The sequence below is a fragment of the Nuphar pumila genome, chromosome 16 (assembly GCF_984573655.1).
Source record: "Nuphar pumila chromosome 16, dmNupPumi1.hap1.1, whole genome shotgun sequence".
Lineage (NCBI taxonomy): Eukaryota > Viridiplantae > Streptophyta > Magnoliopsida > Nymphaeales > Nymphaeaceae > Nuphar > Nuphar pumila.
The window spans coordinates 83,312,293-83,337,302 of NC_143264.1; the positions used below are offsets into that span (position 1 = coordinate 83,312,293).

The following is a 25,010-nucleotide window of genomic DNA, read 5'->3' on the forward strand; positions in this document are numbered from 1 at the left end:
GACACCCATTTAAAACCTGTTTAGTTGTCGTCTCTTTTATGCTTAAAACTTTTACACACTGCATCCATGGCCTCCAATTCTCAAGCAGCACGACGGAAGTAGTACCTGCAAGAACATCAGTGATATGACTGTCATCGCAAGAGATCTCAGAAAATAGATTCCCTAACAAAAGCGAAAAATGGATCTGAACCAAAGAAAATAAAAAAGATGAAAGTGTATCTTTGATCAAGTGTCCTTAGGTCTCAAGCTTTGATCTGTTTAAAAGTAGAAAATATGCAGATGCATGTCAGGTCATTTCTCTCAGGAAAGGAACTCACACAAGAATATTTACACCATAAGCAGAAGCATATTTGCGTAGGAGGCGCTCAACAGTGTACCACTCTGAACGTCCTGATCCGTCTTGGTACCCTATGCGTGGCATATGAATTGATGCTTTCACAATAGACAGAAGCAAATCAGCTAGTTATGTATAAATTTTAATCTCTCAGTTTTTTTTTTTTCAATGTGGGAATAGTACCTGAATGCTGAGCAGCTGAGAAACAAGCTTTAGCAATGCATTTTTCCAGATCAGTCATAGATATATTGCTGCGAGGTACTTTACGCCGAGGGTTGTAAGACTGTACAACAGCAAGAGCAACCCACTGCAGACCGCCATCAGCAGCATCAGGTTTCTCTTGTTCATTTGTTCCTGAAACATAAGATCTTTAAGGTTAAATGCATGAATGCATATGATAAGAGGAGGATATCCATGGTAAACAAAGAGCGAGCCACACAGAGTGGTGAACTACATGTTATATATAAATCCAGGGTTATCATTTTCTTCAATTCCCACAATTAGCACAGATGTGGTCGTGGTTCAATAATAGCATGTACAAAATCTTTTACACAATGATAGGGTGACCACTGACTGCAGGATTTCAAACTCATAGAATCCTAAAAAATAATATACTGCAACGCACAAACAAAGATAAGGTAAAAGAGATGTTTCTTTCCAAACTTCAGAATAAAAGCAGCATTCAATGATTATGAGACACAAATATCAATGGAAAAAGACAAGAAGCTCACCATTGATTCTGATAAAATGTAGATCACCCAAATGAAGGTCTGAACATTCAAAAGCTCTTCTATATGCATTTGGGACAATGGAAGAGAGATTGGACAGTGCATCAAGCATTCCACCGCTGCCCCAAATCCCAGAGTTATCCACACAACTGCCACAGTGAAAACATGAGAAAAGATCAGTAGAAATATCACAATTCTAATGATAAGGCATTCAGTTAGAAATACTAAAGAACAATAGAACTCTAGGTGCGATGACTGTTGGTGGCAGAGGAAGACTCAGGATGCTGGCAAGCAGCCCAGCAACAGTTCTAGCTGCATTGTATGGAAGCTAACGAACTTACAATCAATTTTAACTGGAAAAATATTAGTATAGTACATACTGGAGGACCAAATGATCAACCTTAAGCTGAACAGCAATAAAGACTACAGCTATTCAGATTTGTTTTTTCAAAAAATAGCCAGAAACAGTATACATTGTTACAGGTACTTCAGTCATACAAGTTAAGTAGCAGTTAACATTAATGTGATTTTGTCTAAAAGGCATGCATACATTTATCACCCGAAAGAAGATAAGAACTTTGTAAATTTAAACATACATTGATGAACTCCTTATTTTCTCATTACTCAAGTCAGAATTTTTTTTCTAATTAATGGAGAAAGCACTAAAAGCAAGAATCCAAATACATAAGTTCCATCACAGACAAATGCCAAGTTAAGGAATCTTGTAGACTAATCGACCATGGAAAAATAAGTTCAAGGAGAAAACGTTAATAAGTTTGGACTTTCCTGTCAATCTAATATCAAAAGTCAAAATAACAAATCCACAGCTGCTGACTCTAGACACTTTGCTTACCTGAATATAACAGTAGGCTCAGATAGGCGACTCTTTGCTGGCCGTGTACAATCTCCAAAGACAAATTCAACACATCCAGAATCTGACAACACATTCTCATTTGTGCTTTGAGTAGGTTCGTTCACAGATAGAGAGTGATAACCAAGGGCTTCCCATTTTCTTAATCTTTTCTCCTCTGCCTTCTTCTGCTTATCTGCTTCAAGTTCTGCACGTTTTTCTTCTGATAACTGTTTCTTTAAGTCTACAGCAGAAAAGGAACTCTCGATAGGTAGGCGGACATCTTTACACTTCTCAAGCCATGACAAATAAGAAGCCTCATCAAATCCAGGCTCCAAACTTGCAGATGTATAATTTCTTTTGAGATGTAACCCATCTTCATTAAGTACATCCAATGGGTTAATCTCATATCTCCTGTCATCCCTATCTGTTGGATCATACATGCGTGCTTGTAAGACCTTTTCAGCCAAGGCATCTACTTCAATCATATTTCTATCGTTGAGGCTCTCCTCAAGTAAGTCTGCAGGGTCAAACTTATCTAAGCCATAAATTACACTAGATTTGAGGTCCCCATTTTCAATCTTTGTTTCTTTCACATCATTGTAAGCAACATCATCTCCACCAATCACACTGTGGCTGAGTTGCAATTTACTTGATGCTCTTCTCATAATTACCTGCTTGGTGTTTCACGATTACAAAGGAAAACTTCAAAAATGATTTTTCCGTTGCCTGTACCATATAATATTAACTGCTCACCTCCTCAACTGTGCCAGAAATCACTAAATTAACTGACAAAACATGGTTGATCTGACCAATGCGATGAGCTCGCTGCAAAGCTTGCTTATCCACCTGTGGGTTCCAATCCTGCTCATAGAATATAACCTATACAGAAATATTATCACTCAGAATACGATACAGAGCAGTGGGTAGTCAAAATAATCCTTACACACTAACAACCGAATACTAAATACATCTGAAATCAACAAATATACTTACAGATACTATATGGCAGTTCAAACTTATTTTTATTTCCCTTAGACTCTATTGCATGAATATTAAGAAAAACCACAGAAAAGAAAAGGAAAACTGGATGGTTTGCTCAGACAGTCTTTTATCTTCACAGTTCCACTATAAGAATTTTAATTCCTTGAAAGTTTCTTCTATTGTCTTAAATATAGCAGGCTGCAAATGCAATAAAAATCACCAATAGATGTGGTGCTTTAAGAGATCTTTTAGCTTTTATTTGTCGTGTCAATACACTAATGGATCCTTGCAAATGATGTGACTGCTATTCTCATCGAAATGAATGAAAATTCATTCACCACCTCAATGGATGAATGGGTAAAACATAGTAAAGTCTCCCCAGATTCAAAGAACCTCATCTCCCTAGATTCAAAGAATCTCATCTTCATTAGATTCAAAGAACATAGTAAAGTTATCTGAAAAAATTTTAACTTCTGATTATAACATAACCGGAAAACAAAAATTTAAAAAAAAAACTGGGATCCAGTAAATTGGACATCTACAAAAAGATATTTTAGATTGTTAAAAAGCAAAAAAAATACACATCCATAAGTCAGAAGAAGCAACCTCATACTTTTGCAAAACACCAACTCAGTCAATAAACGTTCATGCTGTGGGAATTTACAAGCAACTCACAGTATCAGCTCCAACAAGATTTAAGCCAACACCCCCTGCTCTAGTGGAGATCATAAATACAAATGCATCATCTTGACCAGGATGTGAATGGAAAGCCCCATTTACTGGTTGCTGATTGAAGCTTCTTATTGCAGCAAACCGCTCCTCTGCACGAACAGATCCATCCAGACGTTCATAGGTGTACCTCCTCAACTCCAAAAAGTCCTATATCACATATAGACCAACAAAGCACATGATATGATTCTAAAGTGTTAGATAGACTTTGCATAAGCAAGCAACTATGGCCCTACATAAATTGCATCTGAGCCAGAAAATTTCCATCTAACCTGAAGAATATCGAGTGTTTGAGTCATCTGAGCAAACAGTAGGACACGATGCTTTGCAGCATGGAGCTTCTGAAGTAGCTTGTCTAAAATAATAAGTTTACCGCTAGCCTGGCCATTATACAACAAAAGAACCAAATATAAAGCATATGATTAAAAATAAATCTAAAAAAAAGGGCAAGCATATTAATGGACATGATCAAACAAAACAAAAAGAATAAATGAGATAAGTTTATTATAGAATAGAAATTCTTACCTGCACTAGATGTTCACCTTCAGAAAATGGTTCAGGCTCAATTCCACTGAAGAGATATGGATGGCTGCAAGCTTTTCGAAGCTGAATGACCTAAAAAATAGCAGAAGCATCTAAGTAACAACCCAATAGATCTGGTTTCTTTCTAAAAGAAAAAATGAAACATAAATATCGTGCGCCACAGACTTCTTGTACTAGTGGCTTTGTATCATTTCATCAGCATGACATAAAAATGAAAAATGACCATGCAAATTTCGTGCCATCAATATATGAGAAACGTGAGAAGATGACAGAAAATAATGAAAGGAACTTTACATAGTTTCGAAGAGGAAATAACATCAAGTAATTTTAACCATTCTAACTTCATAGAGGATAAATGAGTGTGCACCTGCACGCACACACGTGTGCATGAGCGAGCACACATGCATGCACACAGTCACACGCACACCAACACCCATGGCCTACCCACCAGCACGTGCACACACACATGCATGTATACACATGCACGTGTATACACACGCACAGGCACATGCACACACATGTGTGTGCGCATGCATGCAAGCAGAGAGATAAATAGTCTGACAATTAGGTCAAACATTGTAAGTGACCAATTAGGTAACCACTTACCAAAATTCCATATTTTCATATCAGAAAACTCTACTATATACTTATTAAAGCCACTCATTTTGCCTGTGTCAATCCAAAGGAGTCACCAAAAGCCTCCAGATTATATTTGTTTGAAACCTTTATGTAACAAATCACTTGGTAGTAAGGTGTCAAGTTCTACAGAGTATTAGTTTCTGCTATCAGGAGAATTTCATCCTTTTCCCATGCCTTAGCTATTGTTGAAAATAATGACCATTCCATATCATTTTCAGGTTAATGAATGGACTTAATCCTTATTCCAGTATCTTGTTCGTGCTTAAATTTTACAGTCTTAAGCAACATAATGTTTAGCCCTGTTACAGTTGAGAACTCTGGTCTCCAGTAAGTTTCTTGACCATCTTCCGTTGATAATCAGAAACCGTCTCATGTACACTGACATCAGATAACTCAGTCCAGCAACTTTTGCTGTTAGAAAAAATTAACAGAAAAGAAAGAAAGTTGAAAACCCAAGCTTGACCAACAGTTGTCTAATTTTTAAGAAGTTTGTCTCTAAGCATTGTCTAATGCAATTTTTCTAAAGGACTGTGTTTCACAAGATGCTTCTGGATAAGCCCACTGTTTCATCTAGTTGCCCAGTCATTTCTCATTTGGATAATTATATTCTTGCTGCAGTAGATTAGCATTTGATTTGACAGCCATATACAATGCAATTCATGTGGCAACTGAATCTGACTTCAAGAAGAATGGTTGTCAGCCATGGTATATGATTATCATGTATTTGGTCAGCCATGGCATATGATCACAATGTTTGCCAGCTATGGCATATGACCATCATGTATTTGGTCATCTTTAAGGGAGTGTGTGATAGTGTGTTCCGTGCGTCGTGCGGGATGCCGCGAAATGGTGCCGCCATCAAACCATGGACACACGGAACGGGTGTCCGCTGCATCAAGGATGCGGGGTACTGCTTTAAAAAAAATAATCGGGTGGAGGGGAGTCTCTCTATCTCTCCTGTGCAACAGCCGGGCAGCTAGATGCCAGCTCTCTCTCTTGCTTCTTTCCTTCTCTCTTTCTTCCCCTTCTTCTTTTCTGATTAGGGCTCTGAATAAGAAATTTCTTTTATTAAGGCTTTGAATCAAATTTCTTTAATTATGGTTTTTTTTAATTGATTAGGGTTTTTTTCTTTGATTTTCTTTTATTAGGGCTCTGAATCAAATATCTTTAATTAGGGATTTTGATATTTAATTTGATTAGGAATTTTTTTCTTTGATCTTCTTTGATTAAGGCTTTGAATCAAATACCTTTAATTAGGGATTTTGATATTTAATTTGATTAGGGTTTTTCTTCGATTTAATTAGGGCTTTTTTATTATATTTTATTAGGGTTTTGAATCAAATTTATTTAATTAGGGCTTGTCTTGTATTTGATTAGGGCTGCTTTTTCTTTGATTTTCTTTGATTAGGGCTTGAATTAGGGCTTTTTATATTTAATTTTATGGTTTCTTTGATCTTATGGTGTATTTTTCTTGTAGTTTAGGGGTTTTTGGTTTATTTATAGTTTATTTATGATCTATTTTCTTGCATTTTAGGGTTTTATGTTTTATTTATGGTTTTTGCATTTGTATATAAAAAATATGAATTTTTATTTTTCTCAATTTACCCAAAATTTAAACATTTTTAGGTACTTGGATCCGGTTGGAAATCCATATTCGGGGCTAAAATCCATAATTATTTTATAAACTTTCATAATTAGATCCAATATGACACCAATTAAAGCATTTATATATCAAAAAATATCAATTCTTATTTTTTATCAAATTACCCAAATTTTAAACATTTTTTGGTATTTAGATTCAATCCAATCCAGGGCTAAAATCATTAATAAACATGTTAAAACACGCATATGGTGGGGCATATTGAGTCGTACAGTCTAAAACGAAGTTATCCCACCAATTATCCATATGCGTCCCGTTGTCCGCACAGCGTAAAAATCAAATGCTGGACACAAGGAACACAACTTCTTGGCCAGTTGAAACAAACACTGTAGTACAGTTGTTACAGAACATGTGTTCTGTCTGTTATGTTTTGTTGTTCCATTCAATCTTGGACAAGCAATCAAACACACCCTAACAAACTAAACAAGTTGCTTCAAACAGCCATCACATCCACATTCCAGTCAGCCCACACATAACGAACACTGGAACTACATGAACAATAATATCCACCAACCTAATAAAAAATTGACTTCTGCAATTGAAGGTTAAAGAGTTAGAAAATACAATATTATGTAAAGCGTGTTGACTAGACGTCGCCAATGAGGATGCAAGATGAAGTTCCCTCCTCAGAATTGACACATAAACCTTCTTTTGTAGTTGTACAAGAGGTGCCAACCTGTAGACACAAAATCAACAAGCTGGCATTCAATGCAGTAAATCTAAAGCTGTGAATGCAAAGGTCGAAAACTAACACAGTGATCTCAGTCAGAGGTGGCAGCATCAGAGTGCCACTTTCAACAAGCATTGATTTTGTCCTCCGCAACAAAAATGCTTTCAAGATATATTTTAATGCTTTAATTTGTCCAGTTCTTTTACCTGCAGTTTTATCTGCAAGACAGATGTCAAATGCATTCAGATTCACGAGTAAAATCATTTGAATGTGTCTGCATGTGTGTGTGTGTTGAGGGGTAGGGGGGATATGCATATCAGTCACAAATCTTAATTTTAGGAACTCCTCAGCAAGGAAAATTTCATGAATTAAAAATTTGCTCTCTTAATGAAAATATTGATCTCAGAGCATTTGTATTCAAAATGATAAAAAAAAAATCTGAAAAACATTAAAAATGATATAGTATTACAATATATTGAAAACAAGCAAGATTTTGAAATCCTACAATCTTATCAAGATTTTTTTTTTGGTGGAGAAATTCTAAATGCTGAAAATATTTGTGAGCATGACACACATGCACACAAATCAGTCAAGTTCACATGCAATGCACGTATGAGAGAGAGAAAGAGAGAGATGCATGTTAAGGTCACTTGGTAATCACAAAAATTTGAAGAAAATTGTTTGAAATATTTAGAATATATGAACATTTTTTATAAAAGAAATATCGAAGTCATTTAAGTGCCTTAAAGGGTTAAAAGGAGTAAGATTATAGTTATATGAGAACATAATAAGATTTCGTGAGACAGAGCTGAACGATATGGAAATGCATTTCTACATCAAAGGATAAGAATAACTTTCTATTTCAAGCATTCAATCAAGCTGGAACTTAATTCCCTTGTAGTTCATAAAGAAATGAACATACATCAGACCAGGAGATAATGCAATAAACAACTGAACTTCAATAACATCTGGGGCTTGTTAAACACCTGCGTGAACATGCATGCCAAATTTCTCAACGTGAAAAGAAAGCAACAAGATGCAAAATAGGGGCACGACTTGTCAAATGCAGTACTAAAGCCTCACCAAGCAAGACCTCCACCAGGATCATTCAAGCGAGTCTGAAGGCTTATCTGGTTGGATTAGGTAAGATTCACAACCTGATTACATTTGAACCACTCAACTATGTTTAATAACCTTTTCATTTGGGTAGATAAAAGCTAAACTTCTACACAGATCTACACCTTGTTGGGGGGCCATTTCTAACAAGATGGTTCATGAGGCACACATGAACAGTATGTGATACATATTTTTCTTTGTGCAGCATTAACTACCTCCACTTGTTGAGCCTGAATGCAACCTAACCTAACCTGAGACAATGGCAGGCTTAACCTAGCACACTTCACCCAGATCTGCGGGTTCACCTGGCTAGTTAGTACCTGTTGACGCAATAAATTGCAGATTACATACACACACACATACATACATACATACATATATATATATATATGTGTGTGTGTCTGCAGTAAGTTGCAGCTTTTACTTTAATTGGTAGAATTTGTAGTACTTGGTTTCACCTATTATTGGTGAATGGTATGTTTTATCTGGAGCATGTGCATTCAGGCATGTGCGAATGTACATGCATGCATGTGTTACATTAGATTTTTCTTTTTTCTTGTAGGTCAAGATTTTAGTTAGTCAAATGGTAATAGCAATTCCATATAGCATGATGAGTTCGATTCTTTTTACCACTAAAATCTAAAACACTTCTGAAATTGTTTCCCATGCTGAATGATTCACCTCACTCCTACTCACATGGATTTAAAAGTGTCTTCAACTAAGCCTTGACCTCTGCACAAGACACATCACCTAGTCACATAGATAAGTGGCAGATCACACACTTGAAAAAATACAGCAAGGTATCAACAGAATAAATAAGCATATAAATATTTGCAGGTATATCAACTTTATCAATAGTAAACCCTCATGGCTTATGTGCCAATAGCTTATCAAAACACAGTATGATCCAAAATCTGCATCTTAAGCAAGAAAATCCAGGCAAGGCGGATACAAACAGCAAGTTACACTTTGTTGATACGAAAAGAATGCATCATATGCCAATAACAGAGTAATGACAAAGATTGAAATTGTTAAATGAAATGAACAAATTTATAGAACCTGAGAAAGAAACTCCAGCTTCCTTAAATGCCTCAAGAAACTCGTCCAGCGATCCAAATAGAAGCGGCATACAGAAATGCAACAAAGCCCAAAGCTCAGAAATATTGTTTTGAATTGGTGTTCCTGTCATCAACAACCTTCTTGGGAGAACAAATCGTTGCTTGAGAACAGTGTACAACACCTGGAAGACATGGATACTGGGGATGAGATCATATAGTTTAAGACAGGAAATCATGCAAGAAGAAACAACTCTACAATCAATGTGAAGGACAAAGTGGCAGCATGATAACAATCAGCATCCACAGTTAGACTGCCAACTGAAGAAACGCAATGAGACAACGCAATAGGTGATCAATGGCCAAAAGTTGCCATCTAGAATAAGAAAAACCAAGCAACCATATGATTACAATGTCAATAGCTTCAAAGCTTCCAGCTTGTGAGCTCTCATAAGTTCATGACAATTACCACTAATGTTTCTTTGTTTCCAGCAATAAGTACAGAAATGAATCATGCACTCAATCAGGATAAGGTAACAAAATAATCACCAACCGTTGTACGGGTGATGAATGATGACCACAACCAATATGAGCAGGATGATGTAAACCACAACCAAGTCAAGTAATCCACGAAGATTGACATAAATGGAAATAAACCACCATCTTTAGGATGATGTGAACCACAACTAATTCAAGTAATCCACAAAGATTTATGCCAATGGAAATAAACCACCAACAAGGTGGACTTGCAAGGAACTTATTATGTAATTTGAAATTCACACACGCACACACACACAGGCTCATGCGCACATACAGACACATGCAGGTATGCACACACACACACAAATATGCATGCACACGTGCACACATGTCTATGCCCATGCACATGCATACACATACACAAACACCTATGTCACATGGGTGCGGGTGCGGGGATTCGGCACTTCCAAAAAACCCGGGTGCGGGGGTGCGGCAGGGGTAAAAATGTAAATATATATATAAGGGGGGTCCGGGGGTTATCCTATTGCATCCAATTTTGAAAAAACAAAGCAGTTTGCAATTGAGCCAGCTGAGTGTGGTTCATTCAACTCATGCTTGTCATGAGCTCAATCTTGATCGGATTGCTGGAGTTATAAGCCGAGTTTGAACACCCCAAGCTGGATTGTTTATGAACACTGGTTGCTGATAATAGTGACGTTATGTGGGCTATCAGCTTGGGTCATTTGCATAATAAATGGTGGTGATTAGGGCTGTTAAGGGGAGTAATATGCAGGCGGGATTTGGGTCATGATTTTTGTCATGTACCTGACCCGATCCAAGTATAAAATGCATTATTTATAATAAAAAATCTGAAATTATGCAGGTCTGAATCTGGAATTTCACTTTTGTAACCCGATAAAACCCGAACCTGAACTCGAGCCTGTGATTTGTTATTTGGGGGGGGGGGGGTCAGATATACCCTAATGGGTCGTGTACTAGACCCGTTGACAGCCCTAGATGAAGAGAACGAACGGGTGATGATCTCATAACACCGATTTGGCAAATCAATGATCTACTCAATCGCAGTTAAATGCAAATAATTAAAGTTTAAGCTGCTTTTGTAAATGTTAGATAAGTTTTGGGTTTATTGAATTTACTTTAGAAAAAACCCGATAAATTTACTGAAAAAAATAAAACTGGAATAAATAAAGAACGAAATATCCGCTCCCGTCTTCCCGCAACTCTCTCTCTCTCTCTCTCTCTCTCTCTCTCTCTCTCTCTCTCTCTCTCTCTCTCATCGATGCATCCCCAAACCCTAAGATTTCCGATCGCGGAGAGCCCCATTCCGATCGACAATCATCTCCGCTTCTACCCATCTTCCCAATTTCGCGTTTTTCCCGGTTTTTTCAGGACCGATTTCGCGAAATCCCCCGGTTTCCCATGCATCAAGCATGGGCTTCCCGCGATCAGGAACTGCGAAGATCTCGGCTCCGCCACCACGAAGAGGATCGACTCCGACCGCCAGCAATCGACGGGAGCTTGCGAAGCCAGCGACATCGAGGCAAAGAACGTCGACATCGCGACACTTGGGAACCTCTGCGTCGACATCGTCCTCGGTGTGCCCAGCTTGCCACCCGCTTCCGCCAAGAATGGACCAAAATGACCCTAGGTGCGGTCAACGCACCCAGGGTCGGGTTGACCACACCCGATGCCGCACCCGCACCCACACCCGAACCCGAACCCGCGTCGCGTCGACGCGGGTGCGGCACCCTGCTAGCCAAATCCATGTGACATAGACAAACACACACATTTATACATACATACATATATGTGTGTGAGATAAAATCAGTGTAAGTAATGTATACACACACACAAATAATTTTGAAATCTGTTATTTTTTTAAACCCTCAATTAAACTTGGTTTTTGACAAAAACCATTGGTACTTAGCTTTAAAGCCCTCCCTTCCCTTCTTTGTAGTTATTTCTTCAAATATTTAAAGTCAAAAGTCTGGGTTTTAAGAAAAAACAAACAAGTTTCTTTGGCATCTTTTTTTCATGCTATTTTTCACATAGAGAACAGATCTTCAACAAAGTTTTATCAGTTTTTTGTCTTCACAAAATAAGGGGGAAAAGCTTTTAACATCTGGAAAGGCATGCAAAACACACACAACCAAGAGAGAGAGAGTAGGTACTATTGAAGAAATGAAAAATCTCATTCCAAATCCAAAACTTCCCAAGTTCTAATACCAAATCTAAGAGGGTTAACCTTATGTAAATGCAGACTAAAATATGAGCAGATCAAATTTTTCCCGTATGTTTATCCTTAACCAAGTAAACATTGATAGTTGAAGATGTAATGAAATACCAGCCTTCAACAAAAAGACATGTTGACAACAAGTGACTATAAAAGACACACTTAACCAAAACCCACAAAAGGTACAAATAAAAAGCCACAAGAATAAAATGAATAATCTTTATTTAACTTCACATAAAATGCTTAAAAAGCATTAATACAATTGTAGGGGTTGACCCTTATTTATACACATGAATGAGCTCTTAGAATAGAGCTAAGATAAGCACAAGAGAGTCATTGGAGCTAGTCCAACGGCTCTATTTGTAGCCGTTGGACTAGCTCCAAGGGCTCTCAAACTAGTCAACAATATGTTGACTAGTTTAAGTCTAGTTCAAATGGAACTAGATACTAAAAAGAAAAATAAATAAATAATATATATATATATTAACACTCTCCCTCAAACTTATGGTACAATGACCAAAAGTTTGTCTAAGAAAAAATGAAATATAGGAGTAACGAAGGGTTTGGTGAAGAAATCTGCTAATTGATATTATGAAGTAACATAAGGCAGATCAATAGTCTCATGTAGATACTCATCTCTGACGTAGTGACAATCCATTTCAATATGTTCGGTATGTTCATTGATCATGCATATTTTATTCATATTTTTATGCATGATCTTGCTCATATTCAAGTTTTAAAAGCCCGTATTTAGTTGATTTTGATGTGTTATCGTACAAGAGAGTTTTGTGTCGAATTCCATCGAATTTGGAGTGAAAACGAGCAAATTGTAGCAAATGGAAGACTTTTGGATCGAGCCCGATAAACGGATCGGGTAAAATTTTAAAACTCCAGATTTGACCCACTTGTGTTTGAGAAATATCTTAGTTTTTAACATGTTTTTAGAAATAATATCTTAAATTGAGGCATTTTGAAAATCGTTGAAATTAAGAGTCTTTTTGAGAAAATTTCTAAAAAACCCTTCTAACCCTAACCCATATTATAAAAAGGGATTTTACAAGAGAGGGGGGGGGGGGGGGTTTCCCTCCTTGGAATTCAAGCTCTCTCTCTCTCGCTCTCTCTCTCTCTTCCTTTCTTCTTCTTCTTCCTTCTCTTCTCTTAGATTGAAGCCCATCTCCGGAGGGAGGTGCGTGACACATTTTAGAGAAGAGGGAAGGCCGATCTTTCTCTCCCCACTCCGTTGGAGGCGAACCCAAGGTGAGTCTCTTCTCCCCCTTTTCTTTATATTTTTATTTATTGTAGTTTGCTGCATATATTAGTCTTCTTTAATTTCTGCACGCATTTGTTGATCTTTTTTTTTGTTAGTTTACTGCATAGGTTAGTTTTTCTGACTAGATTATTTCCACATTATAGTTTAGTTTTTTTTTTACTTGTTTAAACAGAAAACAACAAAAAAAAGGGGTTGTTCTTTTTATATCAGATCTGCTGACCAGATCAGGCCAACAGGTCTGCCATCGATCAGGCCAGCCCAGATCTGGCAACTAGATTTGTCAGCAGACCAGGCCAGCCGACGTCCAGCCTGATCAGGCAGCCGATCTGCAGCTTGATCAGTTGACTGATCTACTGGCCTGATTGAAAGCAGATCTACCAGCCTGATCGGCCATTCTGATTTGTCGACTGATCTGCAGATCATCCTTTAGCAGGGCAACATCTGAAACTGATTTGTGTGCTTTAATTTTTTTTATTTGTGTTAGTTAGTGATAGATTAGTAGTTTATTATTTTTTTGGTATTAGATTAGCATAGTAGCTCACGGTTTTACTGCATATTGAGTTAAAAAAAAAAACTGGTTTTGAAAATCGCAATTTGGCAAACCAGGTGCTAAATAATTTTTTTTTTAGTTTAGACCTTTACTTTCCTTAGATTTAGATACATATAGATTTTTGTTTTTAGATTCAATTCAATTATTAGTATGTTGCAACTAACCGTAACCAGAATAGGTAGTCTAGTTGCTTTTGTTCTTGTGTGGTTTTGAGTTTTGCAGGTGGGCGTGAGCTTCTTGATTTCTATTGGAATGCGACAGTGATAAGCATACCAGGGACGTACATGCACGGATAACAGGAGCTAGATTGCGAGCAAACAAGGACCTGCGATTTTCATTTTCGTATTTTCTTGGCCATTAGGCCATTTAATTAATCTGGGTTGTAATAATTTTATTTTTGCTCGGACACTTATAATAGGTTTAATTGCGTTTTGTTTACTTTTAAAGCAACAAAGATTGTTTTGTTTGGAGTATAAGGTTTAAACCCGTTCCCTAAGTTTGACCCGGACTTCACCATTAGTGTGAACCGGTTATTTATAATTTGATGCATGGTTTACACTGACCATTTTTATTGAAAATACATTTTGAAAAATACTTTTAAGAAAAAATTGCATCATTCATTAAATGTTCGGTTGTTGGCTATATATATCGCACTTTTGTTGTTATAGCATATGCGTAATGCTTTTATCACTTTAACTCTCATATTAGCCAGCAGTCTTCTGAGCCAGACTACCATTTTTATTAATAAACAACAAAAGGTCTTTCTTTTGTATAATAAACAACAAAAGAAAGACCTTTTGTTGTTTATTATACCGCCACGAAATAAAGGATTCTCCTAAGAAAACATAAAAACCAATGGTTGAGTGTCTTTTATTAGAATCACCTCCCCAGTCAACATCAGTAAAAGCAATTAAATCTAATGAAAATAAAGCAAAGAAGAAAAGGCCTCGAGAAAGAAAAGATTTAATGTATTTAATAATACACAAAACTGCTCTGAAGTGAATAGAAGTAAGAGCGTGCAGAAATTGACTAATTGTGTGTACAGTGTGTGCTATATCAAGTCGAGTGATTGAGAGGTAGGAAAGTGCTCCAATAAGTTGTCTATAAAAAGTGGGGTCTTCAAGAGGTTCTCTATCATCAATTTGCATTTTTTTGTTAACAACCTCAGGAGTATCAACTCTCTTATCATCATTTATGTCAAACCTGAAAACAATATCGAAAGCAAATTTAGATTGAGATAATAAGTACCTTCTAGGAGAGTAATCAACTTTAATTCCTAAAAAATATCTCAACTAACTCAGATCAATCATTTCAAAATGATTTTTAAGAAGCCTTTTAATGTTTTTAACTCCCCGTTTGTCTCCTCCGGTAATAATCATGTCATCTAAATAAAGGAAAATAATAATATCTGCATCAGAAATCTTAACAAACAAAGCAGGATCAATCAAACAAGATATGAATCCAATATTGATCATAACATGACTAAATCTGTCAAAATAGACTTAGACTATTTAAATCATTCCACAAGGAAAGAAACCCATAGGATGTAAGTGGGTATCCAAGGCTAAAACCAAGAGTGATGAAACTCTTGAAAGATATAAAGCCAGATTAGTTGTCAGAAGGTACTCTCAAGAGTATGGTATAGATTACGAAGAAATTTTAGCTTTGGTTGCCAAGATAACAACAATTAGGACTTTAGTAGTCTTATCCTCTACTAGAAAATGACATGTATTTCAAATGGATGTTAAAAATGTCTTTCTTAATTGAGTTAATCCAAGTGTTAGATTTTTCTAAGGCTTCTAATTCTAATTTCATGGCTTCTACCCATTCAAAATGTTCTTTGGCTTGAGCATAGGTTGAATGTTCTATGTATGAGTGTAGTAATGCAATAAATGCCCTATAGTTTTGGGAAAAAGATTTGCAGGATACAAATTTAGCAGGAGGTTTAAAAATTTTAGATGACTCGCTAGTTTGCACTTCAGAATATTTTTCTAGTGCACATGGAAGATTGGGATCCTTACGCATGAAGTATTGTAAATAATTGGTATCCTTCTAGGTTTGCTCCTCATTAAATACATTGTCAAGGTTTTGTTCTAATCTGCCATATCTTGACCATCATCGGGGTCACATTCATAATCACAACTATCATGCTTTGAAGTTAAATCTAACAGAAAGAAATACTTAGATACTTTCTTAGCATTTTCAAAATCAATAAAACTTTCTTTTTCCAAAAAGAACACATTTCTTGAAATATATAATTTTTTATTTTGATAGTCAAAACATCTATAGCCTTTTTTATTATTTCCATAACTTAAAAAAACACAAAGGATAGCACAAAAAGAAAGTTTATCATATTTTTTAGTAAAATCAAAACATTTGCATCAAAAAACTCTTAATCTGGAGTAAACAAGTTTTTGATTGGAGTTATATTTTTAATAAGGAAGATAGCATTTTGTTAATAAGATAGGTGGCAGTTAAGGCTCTTTCAGCCCAATTGGTTTGCTATTAATAAGGTCCTAATAGTTTTATAATGTGTTTGTGTTTTCGTTCGGCCAAACCATTTTGTTGTGGCGTGTGAGGACAAGATATTTGATGTGTGATGCCATGTAAATTAAGATAATCCTTAAATTCTTTTGATAAAAATTTTCTTCCTGAATCGATAAAAAAAATAAAAATATCATTTTGAAATTTATTTTTGACCATTTTGTAAAATGTTTGAAAGTGTAAGAAAACTTAAGATTTATGTTTAAGGAAGTAAATCCAAGTATGCCTATAGAAATCATCAACAAAAATCATATAACATGTGTATCCACCTTTTGATATAACTAGTGAACAACCCCAAACATCTGAATGTATTAACTCAAGTGGCCTACAGGAAATAAAAGTTCTCTCATAAAATGGTAATCTCTTCATTTTACCAAGAATATAATCTTTACATGCAAAATTTTTAAAATTACAAAATTTTTCTAAACTTGAAAAATGTTGGATTTCGGATAAATGATCATTCGGTCGTGAAAACATTTAGCACACTTAAGTTATTATGACATTCGGTCAAAATATCACTATTTGGGGTCATATGAAAAGAAGCACCAGAGTCAAGAAGCCAAGAAAATTTACTAGGATCGAAAAAAGATGAAATTGTGGCTCAAGTTGAGGCTATAATTAATGAAGATAAAGATGCTCCTTTGAGAAGAGGTTGAAGTATTTTCATTAGTTATGCCATAGATATAGGAGCATCTCGATTACTTAGATCTTTTGACTCTTGTGATGAGTCAACTGAAGCCACTTTCTTTTCATCTCTTCTTAATTTAGGGCATTGAGGCTTATAATGTCTCGGTTCATGACAATGGTGGCAAATCATTTTCTTTTTGTCATAATCATTGCTTTGTCTTCCAAAATGAGGTAGTCTGTAGGTACGCATGTAATTCTCCGGTCTAGATACGGCTAGAACGAAATCATCTTCATTTTTTTAACTATGTTTCTTTAGCCTATTCTCCTCCATAGTATCAATAATAGAAAGAACTTTTCCTCTATATAGAAGAGTTGATTTGGTGGTTTTGAATTTCGGCCTCAAACCATTCACAAATTGGTAAGAGTGCGCTATATCAAGTTGTTTTTGGCGAAGCCCAATAACTTCGAGGCAATGTCATTTTGGCTCACGAAGAGCCAACTTTTCTCAATGTTCGAACAACTCGTTCTAATATTCTTTAATACTCATCACCTTGGGTCATAGTTTGTACCTTGTCTTGCAAATTGCACGCATGTGCAATATCTTTAAGGGAATACATATTTTTAAGGTATTCACAAGCTTTAACGACATGATCAAATTTTGCAAGACTTGAGTATTTTTTATCTACACTATTAATTAGCCAAGACATGATCTTGGCATGCCCCATTCTCCAATCTTTTCATATGTGACTAAGGCCTTAGTCTTCTCTCCTTCCGTGAGAGGTACTTCTTTCTCATTTTCTATTTTGGTGAGGATTTGTTTTGGTTCCGGATCGGAACCATCTACTAACCCCCACAACCCCTTTCCCCAAATGTGATATTTCATAATTGAAGCCCACATTACATAATTGGTATCAATTATTTTTATGGGCATGATGGTAACTTTATCATTATCATCCATTCTTACAAGGGTGAAAAAAGAGAAAAAAGAAGGTGAGAGACAAAGAAAGAAAAAAAGAAATGACAGAGAAAGAACAATAGCACAAGCACGGTTTCACGATCTTTGAGATGATTCAACAATCACATGAGCTAACAAACCACTCTTTTCTCCAGCTATGCAAGCATAGGAACACTTGAATCACGAACGGAGGAAGAGTCTTCTTCTTGCTTGAAAGGCACGCAAAACAAGGCAGCAACTTTAACAAAACTCCAAGAGCTTCCGAGCTCTAATACCATGTAATGAAATATCAGCCTTCAACAAGAACACAAATGTTGACAACAAGTGTATAAAAGACACATTAACCAAAACCCACAAAAGGGTACAAATAAGAAGGCACAAGAATAAAATGAATAATCTTTATTTAACTTCACATAAAATGCTTTAAAAGCATTAATACAATTTGAGGGGGATGACCCCTAATTATATGCATGGATGAGCTCTTGAAATAGAGCTAAGAGAAGCACAAGAGAGTCGTTGGAGCTAGTCCAACAACTCTATTTGTACCCGTTGGACTCTCAAACTAGTCAACAATATGCTCACTAGTTTAAGTCTAGTTCAAATGGAACTAGATACTAAAAAAAAATTATGAAAACATAAAAATTATATATATTATATAAATATATATATATATAATATACATATATACTACATGTATATACATTGGTATGTACACATAATATATATATATATATATATAATATATCATATATATAAATATATATATGTACACTTTTTAACAGAAGAAACAAAGAATGGCAATGCTTCGTAGAGAAAGAAGCTATAAAACTAAAAATGTCAAGCTTAACGTAGTCCCAAAATCTGATGCAGCAATGTACTGACACTGGATGCGTTCTTAATCCGCTGAGCTTCATCAATTACTGTATAGCACCAGGGAACTTGAGAAAGAAATTCTTGGTCCAGCATTGCTATGTCATACGTAGTCAACAAGACATCAAATGGTAAAGTTGGCTGCAATTGGAAATACAAATGAATCAGCATCTGACCCGAAAAACAACTAAATTCATTAATGAATAAGAAGAGGAAAAGTGCACATGATCAAACGCTTCTCTCTTTATGTCCATGGTTCCACTGCTACTTACAAAAATTACACTAGCAAAATAGAATAGTAGGAAAACAAATTGCAAAAGGGCCAAATCCATCCCTGCCTTATCCATAATCCCAAAATAGCATAGGTGGCAAACTCGTGACTCAGGCTCGGATCGGACCCCTACTGGGTCACTGAGTCAGCATGTTGACTCAGTGACTCGGATGAGTCAGGACTCTATATTTTACAGTGTAAGTACATGAATAAGACATGAAAATAACTAAATTTCAAGCTAACAAGTCAATAGCTAAGTTACAAAAACATATAATTATAATTATTATTAACTTTTTTCATTGAACAATATTAGATTCTTTATAACAAGTAACTTTATATAAGAATTGTGCATTAAAATAATAAAATACATGATTAAAAAATTATATCATGGGTTGGATCGGCAGTCCTGAATCGTGACCCAGCTAGGGTCCGATCCAGGTTGACTCGGGTGATTCCCGAGTCGACTCGCTGGGTTTGCCAACTATGCAAAATAGTCCTGACCTTTTTCACAACTATTCCAAATTCGTCCTTTCAGGTGAACTCCCGCCAGAGTATGTGACAGAAACCGTTAGGACCTGTGAAATGTTGTTTTTGCCCATGAAATAATCATTTTAACCCTATCAGCTAACCTTGATCCTTCTTGCTGCAATTTTCATTAGTGTTACCACTGCAGCAAAAACTCAGTTTTGCAAACCAGCCTTGAGTCCCAGACCTTTCCATCATGAACCTCCATCACAATTTACCAGACCCATCTAACCTAACTGGTCCATTGTTGGACCAAAACCTTTTACATTAGTCCCAAAACCCGAAATCAAAAACCTTAATTAAGAAAAGCTCCATCAAAGCCCTCCATGAAGAATCCCAAATCAAATTAAAAGGCTATAAATAACTTTGCATAAGCCAAAGATAATGTTGCATAAGTTGAAACAAACTTTGCACACAAATGGACTGAGTTTGAGAGCTTCCACACGTTGAAGAGAATCTTGAACATGCAGGCATCTCACCACGTTAGACCAAGGTTATTTGCGAACAAAACCTCCATCATTAGAGAACAAACCCGCATAACCCTGTATATGCCGTAGAAGCCCTTGTATATGCTGGAAATATGTGGAGAAAGAAGCATAAACGATGCGCAGTGGAGAAAGGTAGAGGCATTTATGATCTCTTCAAAAAGAAGGGCATCATGTAGAACACAGCCCAAAAATGACCTTTTAGTGATTTGAGAAGTCCATTTGAACATGGTAAACTCTTAACCAGAGTTAACAAATGTTGTTTGTATTGTACCGCATCGTATCGTACGATAAACACCAGTAGGTGTATCACATGTAATGTATACCGTATTGTATAGTACGTATGATACGATGCATGCGGACTTAAAAATGGGCAAAACTGTGCTTTTATGTTTTTGGGTTTTAAAGAGCTTTTGAGGGTCGAAACTCTCATTCGTATAGAATATCTTATTTTGGACCCGACTGATACAGGTTATGATGTGATACTTACAACCTTGGTTAACATCATAGTTCTTAACAGAAGGATGATTTTGTCCTAATGGTTTAAAAGGTGGGGACTCTTTTGGGATTAGGTATAACAGAAGGATGAATGTGGGATTAGCTTATAAGGCAGGGGAGAATTTTAAAAAAAAAACTAAATTTTACTATAGCATATCATGAAGGGGGTCACTTGGTAACTGTATATTCACTGTCATTACCAGTCAAATGCTCAAAATCAAATAGATGAAATCTAATAAAATCAGACTTTGGGAACATCAAGATTTATAAGCCAATATAAGACTTACATCTACTTTGGAAGATTGCTGGACAACATGCTCTAGCATCATCTTTCGTAGACCACAGCGTGATACTTTATCGCCAATGTACCTATTAACCCTAAGATTTGGTGAAAAACTACCAAATTCTGACATCCAACCATCTGTCACACTTAGAGGACATAATACCACTGCAGAAATTAATTAACGCAATTATCAACAAGTAGCCATGTTTGAGAATCTGATTAAAAATACACTTCACAATGTGCAAATAAAGCAAGCAAAAGAAGAGTTTAAAACTCACAAAAAGGCCCAAGGACCTTCTGCTGGAACTTCAAATAGCTCAAGAAACAAATAGCTTGCAATGTTTTTCCAAGGCCCATCTGTGAAGCAATTAAATCAACTTCAGATATGTTGATTGTAAAAATGAACTCCAACAGATAAGCATGCAAAAAGCAGTAATCTTGGGAGAAATACAAGAACCAGTGCAAACAAATGAAGAAGACATAAGAAACAATTGGAAGTGTCTTGTTCTTTGCTTCAACAACACATTTCTTGTAGTAAGAGGCAAGTGAAAACAAGATTTTTTGTTGCATTTTAGACATATCAACGATATGGTATCTGTCATACAAGTCTTGCAGTGATCAGCATTAGTTCAAACTTAACGGTTTTATGATAAGAAGATGGTCACCAATGTACGAGTAGAGTGACAAACGTCCATAAGATTTGATTGCTGCATTTGTTAACTCTGCTAACATTAGAGTATTTGTATAATATCTCTGTATGACAATTAAAATAAAAAATGCAAATGTCGAGTTGCATTGGAAACCAAAAGGATCTAATGTACATGAAGATCATACCACATCACCTCACATCATCAAAAACAAAATCACAATAAATAGTTTAAATATCATAATGGAAAAACAGTTTCCCGTTTACCATTCAAATGTCATAAAGAAAAATCATCGCCAATCGAATGAAATTACATAAGTATCTACGTTTCAATATAGCATTACACTTTGGAGAAACACAGCCTGGGTCATCCGTAAAACTGTAGTTGGCAGGATATTTGACCTAAATAATATACCGACTAACAAGCAAAAGGAACCAAACCATGCTCAAGAAAACGAAACGTAGCCTAACCCCAGCCATCGATCTTCCAACCAAATGGCAGTGAGTTACCGACAGTGATGTAGCAAAACACATTTGTAAAAGATGGGTATCAATGAACCAACCTCCGCTGTTAACCATGCCTTTCCCCGCCAAATTCCAAACCTCGATCTTCCAAATCAACGGTCAGAAGCAGATGCATACTACAGATTACTACGTGGTCATGTAAAAACCATCTTTCTATCGGCACGGGAAAAAATCCAACAACAAATTTATCCGTAGGAGATTCGATCAAGATTTCTTGCGAAGCAGAACAAAACTCAATTGCGATATTACGAATGCATACTTCCATCGAAACCCTAAACCCAACAACCGCAGAAAAAGGACGGAGGCAAGAAACTTCTGATGGAAGCATGAGCGGTCGATTTCGCGTGAAATTTGCCATCCCCCGATGAATCTCTATCGTTCAACCGACAAACTACGCGATGCTACCAATTAAGTTGCAGAAACGAAAAGAATATTAGAGAGAGAGAGAGAGAGAATCGACCTCGTCTCCTGCAAAAGGAAAAGAGAGGAAGAGATTAAGTAGGGTGATGGTGGGGAGGCGCTATAGGAAGCAGAGTTTGTGGGGGAGAGAGGGTTTTTAGAAGGTACTAGTACTACCAAGGATAACGTTGACGCCCGTCTTGTATCTGTGGATGAGCCAGGAGACGCCGTCCACCTGGTGGGGCTTGAGAGTGGCGGAGATACCCCACGCCCCAACATCCACCGCCTCATCTTCCGACGGATTCTCGTCGCTGGAACGAATTATCCGGGCGGCCACCTGTAGCCTGCGTTCGTAGTCCATCCTGAACCCACACTTCTGACTTCTGAGAGAGAGAGAGAGGGAAAAAATTATGGAAAAAAATGCCCGCGCTCAAACTGTTTTGTAGAGAGAGAGAGAGAGAGAGAAGTGGTTCGGTCCGTTTGGGTCTTTTACCCGAACCGATTAAAGTTTTTTTTTTATAGTCCAAAGAAGATCATTATGTTATGTACAAAACAAATAAGAAAAACCAGTGTGAGAATGGACTAAAACACAAAGATGAAGTAAATTTTTCTGAAGAAATTGTTGGATAATAAATTGCTCCATGCAACAATAACAAGACCACTTATGTTGAATAGAATAGGCCCTCTTGCTTATCTAAAAAAAAAAAGGAGATAATCATATCTGCTCTAAACCCATCCACTGACAACTTACGTGAAAATAAACAAATAAACATGAAACCCGATTGAGTGATCAAATGGGATCTTTCCAAAACAAAAATAATAGATGGAAGGAGAAATTTGTTGAGTAAAAACTGATAATTCGACACTTCCCTATAGAAAAGAAAGATAAGAAATATAATCTCCAGTTTAGCAAATCATTTTTGTTCTTGATCCTAGGTTGGCATTAATATTTTGGTTGTGATTCAGTGTCCTTATGTTTTTTTTGCCAAATGGTCATTTTTTTCGACAGAGAAAGCTAGGGTTAGGCAGACCCCTATCAGTTATACTACCATATCATTTGGGGTTTGAACTTGCAACGTCCAACACAAGGTAACATGCACTAACTGCTCCTGCCAGACAAGCAGAGCCCCGTTGGTGTGAAATGGTCATTTGATGAAGGTAGAAGGGTCACTTTCTTCGTGCTTTGTAAATCGGTCCTTACCATATCCTTACTTTGCAAAATAGTCCTCCTATAAGGGCAAAACAGTCATTTTCATGTATCTCAAGGACTAATTTGCAAGGGTAAATGAAATAGTAGAGACCGATTTGCAAATCCGTGTAAGAGACGGACTAATTTGCAAAAAAACCTTTAATGATTTTTTTTTTTTGTTTCGTTAGTCGGGGATTAGAAATTCCCGCTTCTTGTTTGACGGTTTTGAGGTTGCGATATTGTCACAATAAAATTGTGATAATATCACGAGATATTTAGGGGCGTTTGCCTGTCACGGCAGCCCCTTCCGTGGAAACCCTTGCGGCAAAAAATGGAATCAGACCTCCCTCACGGGAATCATTTTCGCAAAAAAGCCATCTCGAGTGTGTATTTTAGCACGCCCATCTAAGGTTTTTCACAGAAATGGTTGCTTTCGCTGTTTGTATTGCCACAGTGGGCTCTGCGAAAACGTATGCTCGTCAATGTGTTTTCACGGAAAACACCCATTTTCCATGACACACAAATGTGCCCTTAAGACATGTAAGATTTTGTAAACTTCACAAAATAATCATGGCTTGTGATTATATCTCAAGATTTTCATAATTTAGTGGTATTTATAACCATGGGGGTCATATAGGAATTCAACTTACTAAGTTTTTTTTTTCCTTGAGACTAAACCAACTAAGTTCCTAATCGATGCATTCGTGATGAATGAGAAGAACCAAGTTATAATTGAAACAAGGTGTAACATTGCACAAAATAAAGTTGATAAAACTTGCATTTTTATTTAGTTACATTCAAATACATTGAAGTAAGAAACCCATATTGAGATAAATTTTATAAGTCCATGGTGGTAGTAAAGATGAGTTGGATTCAAATCTAATTAATCAGACCCGATCCGAGATATGATACCTTGCAAATCCAATTACATGTAGGACTATTCGAGTCCAATTGGATCTTCGAGAAACAAAATCCATTATAATTATCATATTTCAATTTCTGAGATTTATGCTTTTACCTTTTCAGAAATTATATTTTTTTTCAAATTTATTTTGTCAAATTAAGGAATTATATTAGATATTTCTTTTTATTTTATTTTATTTTATTTTATTTTTTTATAGGTGTTGGATTCTACGGATCCGGATAGTTCTAATGTCATGTAAGATGTTTTTGTGGCACTAGAGGGTGTATGGGGTTTCATGGTAGTTTTCTTTTTTTTTATGAAAATTTTATTTGCAATTAATTTTGTGCAGGGTTTCAATGTATATAGTTGTTTGAATCTTATCCAAGATCCAAACCACTTGAACCCTAGGTGGTGCCACTTCAAGTGG

The 25,010-nt window shown here is 36.3% G+C and overlaps 1 protein-coding gene across 1 annotated transcript; it reads right to left on the reverse strand.

Annotated features, from left to right (window-relative positions):
- Window positions 1-313: 313 nt before the first annotated feature.
- ASG3 (SNF2 domain-containing protein / helicase domain-containing protein) lies at window positions 314-22,851 on the reverse strand. Its single transcript, XM_089991366.1, has 16 exons — window positions 22,668-22,851; window positions 22,552-22,559; window positions 21,199-21,277; window positions 20,925-21,085; window positions 18,871-18,999; window positions 9,313-9,493; window positions 7,220-7,355; window positions 7,032-7,143; window positions 4,151-4,240; window positions 3,898-4,005; window positions 3,572-3,775; window positions 2,669-2,794; window positions 1,916-2,586; window positions 1,066-1,211; window positions 518-688; window positions 314-432 (listed from the first exon to the last, which is right to left on the reverse strand). Exons 1-16 carry the CDS (start codon window positions 22,849-22,851, stop codon window positions 314-316), a joined length of 2,625 nt encoding a protein of 874 aa, XP_089847492.1.
- Window positions 22,852-25,010: the final 2,159 nt, after the last annotated feature.

Bases quoted from the DNA above. Each gene is read 5' to 3' on its own strand.
- ASG3 (XM_089991366.1), bottom strand. From the start codon at position 22,851: ATGGACTACGAACGCAGGCTACAGGTGGCCGCCCGGATAATTCGTTCC. The intron at 9,494-18,870 runs GTCAGTACATTG...CATGTCTTCCAG, and splicing joins GGATTAAGAACGCATCCAGT to GTGTTGTACACTGTTCTCAA. The intron at 1,212-1,915 runs GTAAGCAAAGTG...TCACTGTGGCAG, and splicing joins GAGCCTACTGTTATATTCAG to TTGTGTGGATAACTCTGGGA.